At 38.8% G+C, this 19,860-nt stretch overlaps 1 protein-coding gene across 4 annotated transcripts in view; it reads left to right on the top strand.

The window, feature by feature from the left end:
* enc2 (ectodermal-neural cortex 2) overlaps positions 1–19,628 on the top strand; it is a 29,801-nt gene extending 10,173 nt beyond the window's left edge. For 3 of the 4 annotated variants that reach the window (XM_061916913.1, XM_061916915.1, XM_061916914.1), the window contains exons 5-12: positions 1,031–1,120; positions 7,625–7,788; positions 7,889–8,036; positions 11,833–12,029; positions 14,385–14,490; positions 14,618–14,761; positions 17,044–17,447; positions 19,173–19,628. In XM_061916913.1, coding sequence (XP_061772897.1) covers positions 1,031–1,120; positions 7,625–7,788; positions 7,889–8,036; positions 11,833–12,029; positions 14,385–14,490; positions 14,618–14,761; positions 17,044–17,430 — 1,236 coding nt within the window. In that variant the 3' untranslated portion in view covers positions 17,431–17,447; positions 19,173–19,628. Of the gene's footprint in view, positions 1–1,030; positions 1,121–7,624; positions 7,789–7,888; positions 8,037–11,832; positions 12,030–14,384; positions 14,491–14,617; positions 14,762–16,940; positions 17,448–19,172 lie in introns of those variants that run through there. The other variant, XM_061916916.1, reaches the window with a different exon arrangement.
* The last annotated feature ends 232 nt before the right edge of the window (positions 19,629–19,860 follow it).

Raw genomic sequence — 19,860 nt, 5'->3', positions numbered from 1 at the left:
TCCACTATGGACTAGACTCTCACACTATTATGTTAGATCCACTATAGACTGGATTCACACACTATTATGTAAGATCCACTATAGACTGGACTCTCACACTATTATGTTAGATCCACTATGGACTGGACTCTCACACTATTATGTTAGATCCACTATGGACTGGACTCTCACTATTATGTTAGATCCACTATGGACTGGACTCTCACACTATTATGTTAGATCCACTATGGACTGGACTCTCACACTAATATGTTAGATCCACTATGGACTGGACTCTCACAAAATTATGTTAGATCCACTATGGACTGGACTCTCACTATTATGTTAGATCCACTATGGACTGGACTCTCACACTATTACGTTAGATCCACTATGGACTGAACTCTCACTATTATTTTTTCTTATTTCACCTTTTGTTGTTAAGTACATAACTTCACATGTATTCATTCACAGTTTTGATGTGACAATCTACAATGTAAATGGTCATGCAAATAAAGAAAACGCATTGAAATGAGAAGGTGTGTCCAAACTTTAGGCAAATACTGCATAGATACTATATTCATCTCCATATTGAAATTCACATTTCCAGCAAACAGACAGGGGGCATACAAGGCTTAAAACAAGAATAAAAAAAAACACAAAAAATTACTTAATAGACTTAAGAATAAACCTATGACAGGCAGACATTGTCAACATCCAAAAACAAAGCTTATAAGAGAGATTTTTTGTAATTGTTTGCCTAATGGTAAGTTTGTCCTTGGTCGTCCTTGGAACCACGCAAAGACACTTCACTTTATCGTGTACCACACAGTGTGTATCAATCAATGTTTATTTTTAGCGCTAAATCACAAGTGTCTCAAAGGGCTGCACAAGCCACAACGACATCCGCGGTACAGAGCCCACATAAGGGCAAGGAAAAACTCACAAACCAGTGGGACGTCGATGTGAATGACTATGAGTGTAAGGCCTATATGCTAAAAAGGACTGCTGAAGTGCATTGTTGCTTTTAACTATTTCTTGTGTACTATAGGTCCGGGACTCTGAGGACTTCTACAGTTTAACTAAAGAGAAGCTGCTGGAACTTATCCTTAGTGATGAATTGGAGATCGAAGATGAACAGGTAAGTTTTAACTTTGACAACCTTATTTGTAAGGCTGTTAAAGTTAACACAATAGTTCACGTTGTGAAGCCACACCCAACAAAATTGACAAACACATTTCGGGAGAACATCCTCACAGTAACACAACATAAACGCAACACAACAAATACCCATAATCCTTTGTATTCATGACACTTCCTGACTATTTCATACACCCCACTAGCAGCAAACAACCCCCCCGTGCGTCGGTAAGGTGGGCGGGGTTGTTGGGGGCACGGGGGTGTAAAATATATTCAGGAAGTCTCACGGATACAAAGGATTATGGGTATTTGTTGTGTTGCGTTTATGTTGTGTTACTGTGAGGATGTTCTCCCGAAATGTGTTTGTCAATTTTGTTGGGTGTGGCTTCACAACGTGGCGCATATTAAAGCTGTTTATATCACAACCATCAGTGTACTCTGTATCACCCAGTATGCCTTTCAATCTTGAACGTGTAATTGTGGAAGCTGCACACAACATGTTGCCGGACCAACAATCAGTTTGTACATGTTGTTGAAGGTGTCTAAGGCAATGGCTTCACAGCACGCCCATATTCTTGTAATCAGGATGAACGCTATTGGATAGTCGCGGGAACGTTAGCAGCTCCAATTGTCATCATTACTCCATGAAACAGGTATAAATAGCTCTGTGAGTGGTAAAGGCGGACAACCTCTGATGTATTTCAGAGGGCGGTTGGCGGGCGGGTAGGGTCCTGATAAAATGTTGGTTCGGGTGGACGGCGGGTGGATGGCGACTTTGGTGATGCGGATGCGGGTGATATAATTGCCTATCCGCGCATTTCTACCGTCCTTATTCTGTAAAAAAAGATGAGAAGCTTATAAAACACTAATGCAGTGCCACACACAGAATATGAATAGTCTTTGTAAATATTTTACTGATGGACAAATGAGTAGAAATAGGCTAGATCAGTGGTTCTCAACCTTTTTTCAGTGATGTACCCCCTGTGAATTTTTTTTTTAATCAAGTACCCCCTAGTCAGAGCAAAGTATTTTTGGTTGGAAAAAAAGAGATAAAGAAGTAAAATACAGCACTATGTCATCAGTTTCTGATTTATTAAATTGTATAACAGCGCAAAATATTTCTCATATGTAGTGGTCTTTCTTGAACTATTTGGAAAAAAATATATTAAAACAACTAAAAACTTGTTGAAAAATAAACAAGTGATTCAATTATAAATAAAGATTTCTACACATAGAAGTAATCATCAACTTAAAGTGCCCTCTTTGGGGATTGTAATAGAGATCCATCTGGATTCATCAACTTCATTCTAAACATTTCTTCACAAAAAAAGAAATCTTTAACATCAATATTTATGGAACATGTCCACAAAAAATCGAGCTGTCAACACTGAATATTGCATTGTTGCATTTTTTTCCCAGTTTATGAACTTGTATTTTGTTGAAATATTATCCAATAAATATATTTATAAAGGATTTTTGAATTGTTGCTATTTAAAAATTTTTTTTTTTTTTAAATCTCACGTACCCCTTGGCATACCTTCAAGTACCCCCAGGGGTACGCGTACCCCCATATGAGAACCACTGGGCTAGATGAATAAATGAACACTCAATCAGCATGCTAAATCAAACGATAACCTACATCAGGGGTCGGGAACCTTTTTGGCTGAGAGAGCCATGAAGGCCAAATATTTTGAAAACGTATTTCCGTGGGAGCCATATTATATTTTGGTAATACTTTTATATGGAGAACATATTCACCATTAATTAGTTGCTTATTAACATGCAAATTCTTAACATATTGGCTCTTGATTAGTCATTTTTAAGTACTTATTAATGCCTATGTCTGCATGGCCTTATTTTACAAGCAGTAAGCCATTAATTAAGAGTCTTCCCTTATAACTTCAGAATTATTGCTTATTAGTAACCCTAACCTTATATGGTCCCCTAGTGTCCAAATAACTCTTAATTAAGTCTTTGTTACTTAGAATATGTTCCCCATACTAAGTGAAGGGAATTATATTTATATAGCGCTTTTCTCGAGTGACTCAAAGCGCTTTACATAGTGAAACCCAATATCTAAGTTCCATTTAAACCAGTGTGGGTGGCACTGGGAGCAGGTGGGTAAAGTGTCTTGCCCAAGGACACAACGGCAGTGACTAGGATGGCGGAAGCGGGAATTGAACCTGGAACCCTCGAGTTGCTGGCACGGCCACTCTACCAAAAGAGCTATACCGAGCTATACTAAAGTGTTACCAATATTTTTTAACACTGAATACAACTAAATGTGCGGATTTTTTAAGTTAGACTAACATTTTTAGAGTATAATACGTCTCTCATTCTTTTTAATAACATTGTTATTCTGAAGCTAACAAATAATAAATGAAATACTTCTTGCCATTAATGCGACTTCTTGGATTGATGGAATAAAATGCATGAGAATGTTTTTAATTTTGAACGTTATTTTTAACCCTGTGCTTACCAGCGTAATCATTAATTACTTATCGTGTTAAACAATGTCAGCTAAGATTTATCTGAGAGCCAGATGCAGTCACCAAAAGAGCCACATCTGGCTCTAGAGCCGCAGGTTCCCTACCCCTGACCTACATTCTTGTATGACAACAGAATGGTTAGCACAGGCCTGGGCAATTTTTTTGCCTTGCAACCCTAGTCCTGTGTGACTCTCAGTCCATACCATACCAGTGGGAAAACATCAGCAGTCCAGCTGATGAAGAGAGCAGGAATGGACAAAGAAAAAATGATGTTAAATGCAAGTTTAGCTTGGAAACCCTGTCAGGTCGCTCTCTCCACAACACCAAAGTTATTTCCATACAATGTCGCTGGAGTTACTGGCTGTTTGTAGCAATGTTGCCAAGTTCGCGTATTACAAGCAACTTTTTTCTCTAAAGACACTTACAAAGTTTGTGGCTTGTGTTTTTTTTTTAATTTGGGCTTGCTTTTCTGTCCTCCCAATAAAGGAAAACACAAGTGTGCCGGTAAATATCTCATCTTTTTCTACACGCTTCCTTGTCATTGGACCCCTGGTCGACTTGGCATGGCCCCAAACTAACTCATGTTCACCTTTTTGCTCTTTACTCTATTCACCACTCAGTTACTGTTATTAGCTTTGCATATATTATAAAACACCAAACCAGTGAAGTTGGCATGTTGCGTAAAAGCTAAATACAAAACACAATTATTTGCAAATCCTTTTCAACTTATATTCCAATAAATAGACTGCAAAGACAAGATAGCGACCCCACCATGGCGACCGGTGAAATGGACGTGGAGTGGATCTAGCATAATACTGTGAGAGTCCAGTTCATAGTGGATCTAACATAATAGTGTGAGAGTCCAGTCCATTGTGGATTTAGCATAATATTGTAAGAGTCCAGTCCATAGTGGTTCTAACATAATAGTGTGAGAGTCCAGTCCATTGTGGATCTAACATAATAGTGTGAGAGTCCAGTCCATAGTGGATCTAACATAATAGTGTGAGAGTCCAGTCCATAGTGGATCTAACATAATAGTGTGAGTCCAGTCCATAGTGGATCCAACATAATAGTGAGAGTCCAGTCCTTAGTGGATCTAACATAATAGTGTGAGAGTCCAGTCCATTGTGGATTTAGCATAATATTGTAAGAGTCCAGTCCATAGTGGATCTAACATAATAATGTGAGTCCAGTCCATTGTGGATTTAGCATAATATTGTAAGAGTCCAGTCCATAGTGGATCTAACATAATAGTGTGAGAGTCCAGTCCATTGTGGATTTAGCATAATATTGTAAGAGTCCAGTCCATAGTGGATCTAACATAATAGTGTGAGAGTCCAGTCCATAGTGGATCTAACATAGTAGTGTGAGAGTCCAGTCCATAATGGATCTAATATAATAGTGTGAGAGTCAGTCCATTGTGGATCCAACATAATAGTGTGAGAGTCCAGTCCATAGTGGATCTAACATAATAGTGTGAGAGTCCAGTCCATAGTGGATCTAACATAATAGTGTGAGAGTCCAGTCCATAGTGGATCTAACATAATAGTGTGAGAGTCCAGTCCATAGTGGATCTAACATAATAGTGTGAGAGTCCAGTCCATAGTGGATCTAACATAATAGTGAGAGTCCAGTCCATAGTGGATCTAACATAATAGTGTGAGAGTCCAGTCCATAGTGATCTAACATAATAGTGAAAGTCCAGTCCATAGTGGATCTAACATAATATTGTGAGAGTCCAGTCCATAGTGGATCTAACATAATAGTGTGAGTCCAGTCCATAGTGGATCTAATATGATAGTGAGAGAGTCCAATCCATAGTGGATCTAACATAATAGTGAGAGTCCAGTCCATAGTGGATCTAATATAATAGTGTGACAGTCCAGTCCATAGTGGATGTAACATAATAGTGTGAGTCCAGTCCATAGTGGATCTAACATAATAGTGAGACAGTCCAGTCCATAGTGGATCTATCTTAATAGTGAGAGTCCAGTCCATAGTGGATCTAACATAGCAGTGTGAGAGTCCAGTCCATAGTGGATCTAACATAATAGTGTGAGAGTCCAGTCTATAGTGGATCTTACATAATAGTGTGTGGATCCAGTCTATAGTGGATCTAACATAATAGTGTTAGAGTCCAGTCCATAGTGGATCGAACATAATAGTGTGAGAGTCCAGTCCATAGTGGATCTAACATAATGGTGTGCGAATCCAATCCATAGTGGATCTAACATAATAGTGAGAGTCCACTCCATAGTGGATCTAACATAATAGTGTGAGAGTCCAGTCCATAGTGGATGTAACATAATAGTGTGAGTCCAGTCCATAGTGGATCTAACATAATAGTGTGAGAGTCCAGTCCATAGTGGATCTAACATAATAGTGTGAGTCCAGTCCATAGTGGATCTAACATAATAGTGAGAGAGTCCAGTCCATAGTGGATCTATCATAATAGTGAGGGTCCAGTCCATAGTGGATCTAACATAATAGTGTGAGAGTCCAGTTCATAGTGGATCTAACATAATATTGTGAGAGTCCAGTCCATAGTGGATCTAACATAATAGTGAGAGTCCAGTCCATAGTGGATCTAACATAATAGTGTGAGTCCAGTCCATAGTGGATATAACTTGTAACATAATAGTGAGAGTTCAGTCCATAGTTGATCTAACATAATAGTGAGAGTCCAGTCCATAGTGGATCTAACATAATAGTGAGAGTCCAGTCCATAGTAGATCTAACATAATTTTGTGAGAGTCTAGTCCATAGTGGATCTAGCATAATTTTGTGAGAGTCCAGTCCGTAGTGGATCTAACATAATAGTGTGAGAGTCCAGTCCTTTGTGGATCTAACATAATAGTGAAAGTTCAGTCCATAGTGGGGCCAGCAGGAGACCATCCCAAGCGGAGACGGGTCAGCAGCGCAGAGATGTCCCCAATCGATGCATAGGCGAGCGGTCCACCCCGGGTCCCGACTTTGGACAGCCAGCACTTCATCCGTGGCCACCGGACCTGTGTCGTTCCTCCGACCCCCTCCACAAGGGAGAGGGGGGCAGAGCAGAAAAGAAAAGAAGCGGCTGATCAACTGTCCTAAAAGGGGGGTCTATTTAAAGGCTAGAGTATACAAATGAGTTTTAAGATGGGACTAAAATGCTTCTACTGAGGTAGCATCTCTAACTGTTACCTTGAGGGCATTCCAGAGTACTGGAGCCCCATTAGAAAACGCTCTATAGCCCGCAGAGTTTTTTTGGGCTCTGGGAATCACTAATAAGCCGGAGTTCTTTGAACGTAGATTTATTGCCGGGACATATGGTACAATGCAATCGGCAAGATAGGATGGAGCTAGACCGTGTAGTATTTTATGCGTAAGTAGTAAAACCCTAAAGTCACATCTTAAGTGCACAGGAAGCCAGTGCAGGTGAGCCAGTATAGGTATATTTGTATGTTTATAGGTATATAAAGGTATATACAGTACATCAAACTTTATTGTTCATGTCAAAAGTCTAACAGCCGCATTTTGCACCAACTGTAATATTTAATGCTAGACATAGGGAGACCCCAAAATAATAGGTTACAGTAATCGAAACGAGACGTAACAAACGCATGAATAATGATCTCAGCGTCGCTAGTGGACAAAATGGAACGATTTTTAGCGAAATTACGGAGATGGAAAAAGGCTGTTTTAGTAACGCTCTTAATGTGTGACTCAAAGAAGAGAGCTGAGTGGAAGATAATACCCAGATTCTTTACCGAGTCGCCTTGTATAATTATTTTGTTGTCAAACGTTAAGGTGGTATTATTTAATAGGTGTCGGTGTCTAGCAGGACCGATAATCAGCATTTCCGCTTTCTTAGCGTTGAGTTGCAAAAATTTAAATATGTTCATTAAAGAGAGGGAATTTTAAACTGACAACAATTGAACTTTTACTACAATTTTTATGTACTTTAGTTTCATTGAGTTTCATTTTTCTGGCTTGTCCTTTTTTTTATTAATTATTTATTTTGACGTCTTCATTTGCAGGTTGTTTTTACCTCAGTTATGCGGTGGGTTCGCTACGACTTGGACTGCCGGCGCCACTATTTGCCAGAGCTGCTCACGGGCATCAGATTGGCTCTTCTCCCCTCTGAATGTCTGCTGGAGGCTGTCGCATGTGAAGAACTAGTTATGGCTGACAAGAGGAGCAGGTACATTTTATTTTAATAAGTCAATGGTTCAAGTCTAAATGCAGTTTTGCTTTTTTACAGTGAGTGTTAATTTGCTTAATGTCAAAATGTTTTTTTGCAGGGTAATTGTAGAAGAGGCAATGCAATGTAAAAAAAGAATTCTTCAAAATGACGGAGTTGTGACCAGTCCTTGTGCTCGACCACGCAAGGCAGGCCACACCTTGCTTATATTAGGAGGCCAGACTTTCATGTGCGACAAGGTATACCAGGTAAGTGCATCAACTACCATGCATCAACTACCATGTTATGTACCGGTGCACGCATTAGCTGTTACAGTCTCACACCCTGAAGCAGAGGAGGATTAGGCTGCTGACAGCAGATATAGGAATTAAAGATGCACAATATTATCGGCGGCCGATAATGGCAAATATGAAGTCAGTGGAGAATTCCGATAATGAAAAATCAGCCGGTAATCCAATCCAATCCACTTTATTTATATAGCACATTTAAAGGGGAACATTATCACAATTTCAAAAGGGTTAAAAACAATAAAAATCAGTTCCCAGTGGCTTGTTTTATTTTTCGAAGTTTTTTATTTTATTTTACACCTCCTGGAATATCCCTAAAAAAAGCTTTAAAGTTCTTGATCTTCGCTATTTGCGATGCGACTGTCCATTTCCCTGTGACGTCATACAGTGCTGCCAATACAAACAACATGGCGGTTACCGCAGCAAGATATAGCGACATTAGCTTGGATTCAGACTCGGATTTCAGTGGTTTAAGCGATTCAACAGATTACGCATGTATTGGAACAGATGGTCGGAGTATGGAGGCAGATAGTGAAAACGAAATTGAAGAAGAAATTGATGCTATTGAGCTAATAGCTATTGACGCTATTCGGCCATAGCATGGGTGTACCTAATGAAGTGGCCCATAGCATGGCTGCCTTATTAGCATCGCCGGTAAAATGTGCGGACCAAACGATCAGGACTTTCGCATCTTGTGACACTGGAGCAACTTAAATCCGTCGATTGGGAAGTGTTTGTTTCGCATTGAATGTGGGTATCTAGTTTCAAATGTACATACAGCTAGCATAAATAGCACATTAGCATCGATTAGCGTAGCATGTTAGCATCGATTAGCTGGCAGTCATGCCGTGACCAAATATGTCTGATTAGCACATAAGTCAACAACATCAACAAAACTCACCTTTGTGATTTCGTTGACTTAATCGTTGCAAATGCATCTGCAGGTTATCCATACATCTCTGTGCCATGTCTGTCTTAGCATCGCCGGTAAAATGTGCAGACACTGGCAAATTCAATGGGGGTCTGGCGGCAGATTTCTTGCCAGTGGTGCAACTTGAATCCCTCCCTGTTAGTGTTGTTACACCCTCCGACAACACACCGTCGAGGCATGATGTCTCCAAGGTTCCAAAAAATAGTCGAAAAAACGGAAAATAACAGAGCTGAGACCCGGTGTTTGTAATGTGAAAATGAAAATGGCGGATGTGTTACCTCGGTGACGTCACGTTCTGACGTCATCGCTAAAAGACCGATAATCAGAAAGGCGTTTAATTTGCCAAAATTCACCCATCTAGAGTTCGGAAATCGTTTGAAAAAATACATGGTCTTTTTTCTGCAACATCAAGGTATATATTGACGCTTGCATAGGTTTGGTGATAATGTTCCCCCTTAAACAACAATAACGTTTCCAAAGTGCTGCACAGCCATGTTAAAAACAATATCAAAAAAACAATATTATGCTCCACCAATGACTGAATAAAAACAAAAAATAAATAAATATAAAACCAATATAAAACAAATATGATTAAAAACTATTTTAAAAGGTAAAATCAATTAAAACAGTAAAATAGAAATCAAAGTGTATAAAAAACACAGAGGACAGAGGACCACACAACTCATCATTTTTGTGTTTGTTTTTGGTTACTCTGTTGTGGCTTGTGCTGCTGCCTGGCTCCTCCCTTCCACCACGGTTTGGTTGCATATTTGTGATGTCATGATACTGTTAAGTACAGAGAAAAACATCAAAGTAGGGCTGGGCGATATAGCCTTTTATTAATATCTCGATATTTTTAGGCCATGCCACGATACACCTTATGTATCTCCATATTTTGCCTTAGCCTAGAATGAACACTTGATGCATACAATCACAGCAGTATGATGATTCTATGTGTCTACATTAAAACATTCTTCTTCATATTGCATTAATATATGTTACTTTTAAACTTTTATGCTGAAAAGGAAATCACAACTAAGTCAATTTAACAAAACTGTATTTATTAAACAGTTATTAAGCAGCGGCACAAACATTCATATCATTTCCAAAACTGAAAGTGCAAGATTGTCAGAGACATTTTAAAACAAGCTGTTAGTGCACTTTTGTGCATGATGTCACTAATATGACGTATCAAAACAACACTAAATTAAAGTACACTTTTTGTACAGAATGCCACTACAATAGTTTAAAACAAATGAAGTGCATTAGAGATGTCCGATAAAGTTAAAGTACCAATGATTGATTGCCACACTAGGTGTGGTGAAATTTGTCCTTTGCATTTGATCCATCCCCTTGATCACCCCCTGGGAGGTGAGGGGAGCAGTGAGCGGCAGCGGTGCCGCGCCCGGGAATCATTTATGGTGACTTAACCCTCAACCCTTGATGCTGAGTGCCAAGCAAGGAGGTAATGGGTCCCATTTTTATAGTCTTTGGTATGACTCGGCCGGGGTTTGAACTCACAACCTACCGATCTCAGGGCGGACACTCTAACCACTAGGCCACTGAGTAGGTCAATGATATTGTTAATATTTATAATGAAATACGGCTGTGCCCTGTTGGCATTTTTTTCCAAAACTTGAGTTGATTTATTTTGGATAACCTTGTTACATTGTTTAATGCATCCAGCAGGGCATCACAACAAAATTAGGCATAATAATGTGTTCATTCCATGACCTTATATATCGGTATTGGTTGATATCGTAATGGGTAATTAAGAGTTGGACAATAAAGGAATATTAGATATCGGCAAAAAAGCCATTATCGGATATTTCTATTTATGACATTAAAAAAAATAACTAAAATAATCAACCAGAAGGTCATCTGTAGTTTTTTTATTCAGTTTTGACAAGTGCGTCATGTTCAATTATGCAAATTTTACAGTTACACCAGGTCAACCCCCCTGATCAATTACAGCCACAAATAGATTGCGTTCCTGTGGTAAACACTGTACATATCGGGAAAAATACTCCATTAAATAAATGAACACATTTGTGACACTCTTATGCGTTTTACACTGTGCCTTTGTTGCTATCCGACACTCGACCACACGGATATTGAAGTGAGAAGATGCTGCTTTGTTCATCCCCACACAGCAGTTGGAAATCACAAACACAGCACCTTTAGGGAGTTGGACATCAGTGGCTCTAAAAGGCTCAAACTCAATCATCTTTGCCTGTTGGTGGAAGAACACACATACAACTAATTTAATATAGCGCGTAACACATTTCGGGAGAACATCCGCACCGTAACACAACATAAACACAACAGAACAAATACCCTGAACCCCTTGCAGCACTAACTCTTCTGGGATGCTACAATATACACCCCCCGCTATCCCTTACCCAAAACCCCGCCCACCTCAACCTCCTCATGCTTTCTCAGGGAGAGCATGTCCCAAATTCCAAGCTGCTGTTTTGAGGCATGTTAAAAACAAATAATGCACTTTGTGACTTCAATAATAAATATGGCAGTGCCATGTTGGCATTTTTTTCCATTACTTCAGTTGATTTATTTTGGAAAACCTTGTTACATTGTTTAATGAATCCAGCGGGGCATCACAACAAAATTAGGCATAATAATGTGTTAATTCCACAACTGTATATATCGGTATCGGTTGATATCCGAATCGGTAATTAAGAGTTGGACAATATCGGACTATCGGATATCGGCAAAAAAGCCATTATCGGACATCGCTACTGAATACCTTTCTATTTACTGACGTTTGAAAGAAAAAATAAAGCCATTTTTTTGTTCATCCGTTTCAAGGTTGACCACAAAGCCAAGGAGATCATACCAAAGGCAGACCTTCCCAGCCCAAGAAAAGAATTCAGCGCGTGTGCCATTGGTTGTAAGGTTTACGTGACGGGAGGAAGAGGGTCAGAGAACGGTGTGTCGAAGGACGTGTGGATCTATGACACAGTCCATGAAGAATGGTCCAAAGGAGCACCCATGCTAATAGCGAGGTGAGGTTACAGTTATAGTCCAATCTTTACATACCCTTAAAATTGTATTTATCACGATTAATGTTGGAGAGAGATGCTCTAATAATAGATTAGTAATATGATGTATTACTATAAGTCATAATTCAACATAACGTAAAATATACGTTATGTAATCTTATCCTGTCATCTATCTTTCTGTTAAAATAAATACCGTGAAAATAGGCACATTTCAAACATGCAAAGGGGGATTGATTTATCATGAAGAATACATTTGAGAACAATGCACTGCAAAAAGTCAGTGTTCAAAAACAAGAAAAAAAAAAATACAAAAATTAGGGGTTTTTTACTTGAACTAAGGAAAAGGATCTGCCAATAGAACAAGAAATTTTGGCTTGTCAAGACTTTCCTAAACAAGTAAAATTAGCTAACCTCAATAAATCCCCAAAATACCTTAAAATAAGTATATTCTCACTGATAACAAGTGTACTTTTCTTGATAAAAAAAAACAAGTATGAGACCTTTTTTCTCAATATGTTGAAAAATATTCTTAAATCAAATAAAGGCTAGTGCCATTATCTTGACATAATGATATGCACTAGGCATTACATTTCTTGAAACCAGCAAACTTATACTAAAAACTAGTTTATTTTTCTTAATGGAAAGGCAACGAGACAACCGCTTGTTACTCTCGAGGTCTCCTAGCTGCTCAGGCAAATCATATTGTCTAAAAATGCATTTTCCTATCGATAACATGACATCATAGCGCCAAGTGCAAGCTCTTTCAGTCAATTAGTGCGTATACATACATATATATATATATATATATATATCTATATATATATCTATATATATATAGATATATATATATATATATATTTATTTATACAGCCTGGCCCCCAGGCAAATGTTTTCATTGTCATTTTGAATAATTTACCTGAATGTGCATGAAGTATACATGGTTTCCCACACATTTATTTATTTGTGGCGGCCCCCCACAAAAGAATTACGGCCGTCAATAATAAAAAATCAAAAAATAAATAAGTGAAGTGAATTATATTTATATAGCGCTTTTCTCTAGTGACTCAAAGCGCTTTACATAGTGAAACCCAATATCTAAGTTACATTTAAACCAGTGTGGGTGGCACTGGGAGCAGGTGGGTAAAGTGTCTTGCCCAAGGACGCAACGGCAGTGACTAGGATGGCGGAAGCGGGAATCGAACCTGCAACCCTCAAGTTGCTGGCACGGCCGCTCTACCAACCGAGCTATACCGCTATATATATATATTTTTTTTTTTTCCGGCGGCGGCGGCGATGACTAAGAAGAACGCGGAGTTGGAATATAATTACAACACTTTATGTACATATTTATATACATATTTATGTAATATTTACATATTTATATCATATGTAACTACAAGCTCCATTCACAGACAGAGTCCCATTGCTTTTATGAACGGTTGAGCGAGTCATCCATCCATCCATCCATCCATTTTCTACCGCTTATTCCCTTTTGGGGTCGCGGGGGGCGCTGGCGCCTATCTCAGCTACAATCGGGCGGAAGGCGGGGTACACCCTGGACAAGTCGCCACCTCATCGCAGGGCCAACACAGATAGACAGACAACATTCACACTCACATTCACACACTAGGGCCAATTTAGTGTTACCAATCAACCTATCCCCAGGTGCATGTCTTTGGAAGTGGGAGGAAGCCGGAGTACCCGGAGGGAACCCACGCATTCACGGGGAGAACATGCAAACTCCACACAGAAAGATCCCGAGCCTGGATTTGAACCCAAGACTGCAGGAACTTCGTATTGTGAGGCAGACGCACTAACCCCTCTGCCACCGTGAAGCCCGTTGAGCGAGTCAAAAGCCGAAAAAAAATAAATAAATAAATAAAAAAAAAATATTTTATTTTATTTATTTATTTATTTATTTTTCGGCTGTTGAGCGAGTCAAAAGCCGGAAAAAATAAATAAAATAAAATAAAAAATTTATTTTTTTATTTTAATTTTTAAATTTTATTTATTTATTTTTTAATTTGTGGCGGCCGTAATTCTTTCGTGGCGGGCCGCCACAAATAAATTATTTTGTGGGAAACCCTGCTTACTGAGATGATCTAGGACCAAAATCCTTAAAACGAGTAAAACACTCCTAACATAAAATCTGCATAGTGAGAAGAATGATCTTATCAGACAAAAAAAAAAATATCACCCTTATGTGAGATATTTAACCTTACTTAGATTTCAGTTTTTGCAGTGTGATTAATCTGATGATTTTTTGGGTAGCCCTATTCCAATAATATGGTAAGACCATATGCAGTTGTCCCGGAAGACCAAGACGAGCAAACTCACTATTGGTTCTTTCTAAACCAGGTTTGGCCATGGTTCAGCTGAGTTGGAGAACTCTCTGTATGTGGTCGGAGGTCATACAGCCATTGCTTCGGTTTTCCCCGCCTCTCCATCCGTCTCTTTAAAACAGGTGAGGAAAAAGTAAATGTTCTAACAGACTTAAATCAGACCACTGACCTTGAATGGACTTCGATGCATGCTTCATAACAGCTTGTGAATATTTTGTAATGAGTGATATTTTAACTTTTGTTTTCCAGGTTGAGCGATATGACCCCGTCAGTAATAAGTGGACTATGATGGCTCCTTTAAAAGATGGCGTCAGTAATGCAGCGGTGGTCAGTGCTAAATTAAAACTGTTTGTTTTTGGGGGCACCACTATACACAGAGAGAAAGCATCTAAGGTTGGTGAAGTTTTTTTTATGGCACTTTGTCAAATTACCGTATTTTTCGGAGTATACGTCGCTCCGGAGTATACGTTGCACCCGGCCGAATATGCATAATAAAGAAGAAAAACAACATACTGTATACAAAAAAGTATTTAATCAGCCACCGATTGTGCAAGTTCTCCCACTTAAAATGACAGAGGTCAGTAATTTTCCTCATCGGTACACTTCAACTGTGAAAGACAGAATGTGAAAAAAAATCCAGGAATTCACATTGTAGGAATTTTAAAGAATTTATTTGTAAATAGTTGAAACCGACCACTAAAAGTAGTTTTTTGGTAAATCCATCCTGATACTAGTGCAGGTTTGTAGAGCAGCACTCTTCAAAGGGGTTTGCCTTGCACACACTCAGAGCGACTCATGCAGATCCCAGATCAGACCCTGGGCAAATTAAGGCCCGGGGGCCACATGGGCCGCATGTTGAGCTTTTTAATCTGGCCTGCCGGACATTCCCAAACAATTGTTTTAGATGTTTAAGATGTAAAGTGTAGCTGCCTTTATGATGTGCATTGATGTTTTCTAAAGACCGTAAGTCTTCGACTATACTAAATCATTCAATGCTTGGAATCTGAATGATATACTAGTTACTATGGTCATCTAATTAGTTAGTATGGTCATCTAATTAGTTATTTTGGTCACTATGAGATATCTCAGATTGTAGGTGGGGGTTTTTTACCCTTAGCGTTCACATTTCACTATGTTTGTTGCATTTTCGTTGTGTTTCGGTTGATTGCAAAATATGTTGTCAATATTCAGTGTTTTATCCTTCATAGTTGATATTGTAAATCCCACATTCTTTATTTTCATGTACATTATGGGTGTCTCGTTCAGTGAAAAAAAGTCAAATTCCATTCCGTTTTTTAAGGCGCTCTGTCGTAGCGTTTTTAGCTTTCAATCAGTATTGTGAGTTTTTGTATTAGTGTTCCTAAAAATAGATATAGTGGCCCCCAGACACACTTTTTTATCTAAATCTGGCCTCCCGAGTAAAATGATTGCCCAGGCCTGTCCGAAATACACATAAGCAGACACCATCAGGTTAGAAAAGTTGGTTTTGCATAATAGGTCCCCTTTAATCACCCCAAAAAGAATAAATGGACAAAACAAAGTTACTACAGGTTTAGTTGTATCCTGTACTGCAAGGGTGTCCAAAGTGTGGCCCGGGGGCCATTTGCGGCATGCAGCTAATGTTTTACCGGCCCGCAGCACATCATTCTAAAAATACTATTATATATATATATATATATATATATATATATATATATATATATATTTTTTTTTTTTTTTTTAAACATTAAAAAGTGGAATAAAAGAGCAAATAGGTGAAATGCAACAAGAAAAAGTTGCATTGTTGACTCTTAATAACACCATTTTTTCAATAACTTCTCAAAAAATAATAATTAATAAAAATCAATGATGCTATAAATAATTGATTGATTTAAGGACAAAAAGGACATAAATACATCCATCCATCCATTTTCTACCGCTTGTTCCCTTTGGGGTTGCGGGGGTAGTGAACAAACATAAAAACATGAAAAATATGAAAATTTGAAAAAAAATGTCCATACTAATTATATACTAACACTAATTATACTAATTATCCTATTGATTGTTATTATAAATATACTAAACCACTTACAATATATTATCTGAAGCTGATATAGAGATTTAAGTGTTGAATGAAAAAAAAAAAAAAGCATGACCTTTTTATGAGTGGGGCACTTTTGGATCCCTAAGGATTTTGGTGGAATTTAATAACTGTCTTTGCTGAGAAAAAAATAAAAATACATTTTGCTATGAATTATTGACCTATTTAGGGATCCAATTACTTCACATTAAATATTTCACTTTGAAAATCTTTTTGGGAAAAATATTGTGTATTTTGTATTTTGCCTCAAAAAATAGGGTTTCGACAAAAAGCTCGTAAAAAGTATAACAAATATTGAAGTAGAATTAGCGAATCAAGGGTTTTATGAAAAAAATAATATACCTTGAACCTTGTTTAAGACTGAAACCCTTCTGGGTCCTTAAGACCTAACTTGGGGGAGCCCCAACAATTAAAAAAAAAAAAAGTGTATATTGTATTGGTTTTGAAAATTTCAAAATATCAACTTGGCCACCGTGTGCTTTGATTTTTCAGTGTGCGGCCCTCAGTGGAAAAAGTTTGGACAGCCCTGCTGTACTGTATGTGTGGTTGTAAATGGCAAGTATATAACCTTAAATGATGCATCCTCTCTATTTAGGTCCAATGCTATGATCCTGTTGGGAATCGCTGGACTATTGCAGCCGAGTGCCCGCAACCATGGCGATACACAGCAGCTGCCGTCTTAGGGAGTCAGATCTTCATCATGGGTGGTGACACGGAATTCACAGCGGCCTCCGCCTATCGCTTTGACTGCGAAACAAACCAGTGGACTCGCGTGGGCGACATGACCGCGAAACGGATGAGCTGCCACGCCGTGGCCTCAGGAAACAAGTTGTACGTTGTTGGAGGTTACTTTGGCACGCAGAGGTGTAAAACGTTGGATTGTTACGACCCGACATCCGACAGTTGGAACTCTATCACCACGGTGCCTTATTCTTTGATCCCTACCGCCTTTGTCAACACGTGGAAACACCTACCTGCCTAAGTGGGATCCAGTTTGAGGTAAATTCTAAATGATGATAAAAGTTGTTCCGTCTGTGTCCGTTTATGTCCTGATGTCTATCTATTGTATCTATCTATTAGAATATACAATCGTGCTCATAAGTTTACAAACCCTGTTTCCATATGAGTTGGGAAATTGTGTTAGATGTAAATATAAACGGAATACAATGATTTGCAAATCCTTTTCAACCCATATTCAGTTGAATATGCCACAAAGACAACATGTTTGATGTTCAAACTGATAAACATATTTTTTTTTCCAAATAATCATTAACTTTAGAATTTGATGCCAGCAACACGTGACAAAGAAGTTGGGAAAGGTGGCAATAAATACTGATCAAGTTGAGGAATGCTCATCAAACACTTATTTGGAACATCCCACAGGTGTGCAGGCTAATTGGAAACAGGTGGGTGCCATGATAAAAACAGCTTCCCAAAAAATGCTCAGTCTTTCACAAGAAAGGATGGGGCGAGGTACACCCCTTTGTCCACAACTGGGTGAGCAAATAGTCAAACAGTTTAAGAACAACGTTTCTCAAAGTGCAATTACAAGAAATTTAGGGATTTCAACATCAAAAGGTTCAGAGAATCTGGAGAAATTACTGCACGTAAGCGGCATGGCCAGAAACCAATATTGAATGACCGTGATAATTTCGCGATATTGCTATATTTTTGATTTAGTAGAGAACATCGACGATAAAGTTTGCAACTTTTGGTGCTGATAAAAAAGCCTTGCCTGTACCGGAAGTAGCAGACGATGTGCGCGTGACGTCACGGGTTGTGGAGCTCCTCACATCATAAACATTGTTTACAATCATGGCCACCAGCAGCGAGAGCGATTTGGACCGAGAAAGCGACGATTTGTCCATTAATTTGAGCGAGGATGAAAGATTTGTGGATGAGGAAAATCAGAGTGAAGGACTAGAAAAAAAAGACTATACAGTGGGTGCGATTCAGATGTTATTAGACAAATTTACTAGGATAATTCTGGAAAATCCCTTATCTGCTTATTGTGTTACTAGTGTTTTAGTGAGATTATATGGTCGTACCTGTACAACCTCAAGGTCGGCCCCGCACCTTTCTTCTGCACCAGTCGACGGGTGGTAGCGATGCCCATCTCTGCCCTTCGCAAGGGACCCTCTTCGAAATACGATCTTTCAAAATGATCGCTGCATAATACACTGTACTTTGTGTGTGGTCCAATCCAACCGTGTTTGCTTGACCGCTCTGTTCCATAGTAAAGCTTCACCGTCATCTTTCAGGAATGTAAACAATGAAACACCGGCTGTGTTTGTGTTGCTAAAGGCGGCCGCAATACACCGCTTCCCAACTACAGCTTTCTTCTTTGATGTCTCCATTGTTCATTGAACAAATTGCAAAAATTCAGCAACACAGATGTCCAGAATACTGTGGAATTTCATGATGAAAACAGATGAGTTAATAGCTGGGAACGATGCTGGAACAAAATTTCCTCGACGCGTCATCATACCAAGACGTTTTCAACAGGATACTTTGCGCGAAATTTAAAATTGCAATTTAGTAAACTAAAAAGCCCGTATTGGCATGTGTTGCAATGTTAATATTTCATCATTGATATATAAACTATCAAATTGCGTGGTCGGTAGTAGTGGCTTTCAGTAGGCCTTTAACTTTGCACTCATTTTGGTCAAATATAAAAACCATTTTTTTGACAGTCATTATTTTTTCTGTCTTTCTCTATTTTAGGTGTGCATGTCATCCACTGACTGGCGGAAAAAAAACTGAAAAGAATCCTCCCTGCAGGTGTCTTCCGACGAGGACTGAAAGTAGACACAGAGTCTTAAAATGACTTTATGTCGGTCTGTGTTGGAGCATCTAGATCTTACAATTATTCAAGAGTTGCTCTGTATGGGATACTTTCAGAGTAATAATCTGCCATAGCACAAATAGGTTGGTGTATTTGTTCGCCAATTAATCACTCACTAAGTAAGGTTGGGCATCGTTTGAATTTGGACCATTCCGATTCCACATTTGGATTTTTTAAGAGACTGTGTCAGTAATACATTCCTCATGGGGCTATGTACAACCAGTATAACTTATGAGTTTGTGTATACATACAGTATATTATGAACATTTTTGTCAGCATAAGTACACTTTTACAAAAGTTTCACTTTGTTTTTGTAAACCTCACTTTAAAAAACATCCTGCCTTTTATATGTTAGAATGCGTTAGCATGTTCCCTCTGATGTGGACTAACTTGCTGAAGAATATCAAACAACCAAACAAGAACAACCTGTTTAAGTTGTTAAAACAACCGAGCTATTCCCACCGGGGCGGTATAGCTCGGTTGGTAGAGTGGCCGTGCCAGCAACTTGGGGGTTGCAGGTTCGATTCCCACTTCTGCCATCCTAGTCACTGCCGTTGTGTCTTTGGG

This window comes from Nerophis ophidion, linkage group LG12 (assembly GCF_033978795.1).
Source record: "Nerophis ophidion isolate RoL-2023_Sa linkage group LG12, RoL_Noph_v1.0, whole genome shotgun sequence".
In the NCBI taxonomy this organism is placed as follows: domain Eukaryota; kingdom Metazoa; phylum Chordata; class Actinopteri; order Syngnathiformes; family Syngnathidae; genus Nerophis; species Nerophis ophidion.
The sequence above is the reverse complement of the archived record's forward strand: the minus strand, read 5'-3'. Positions and strand labels throughout refer to the sequence as shown.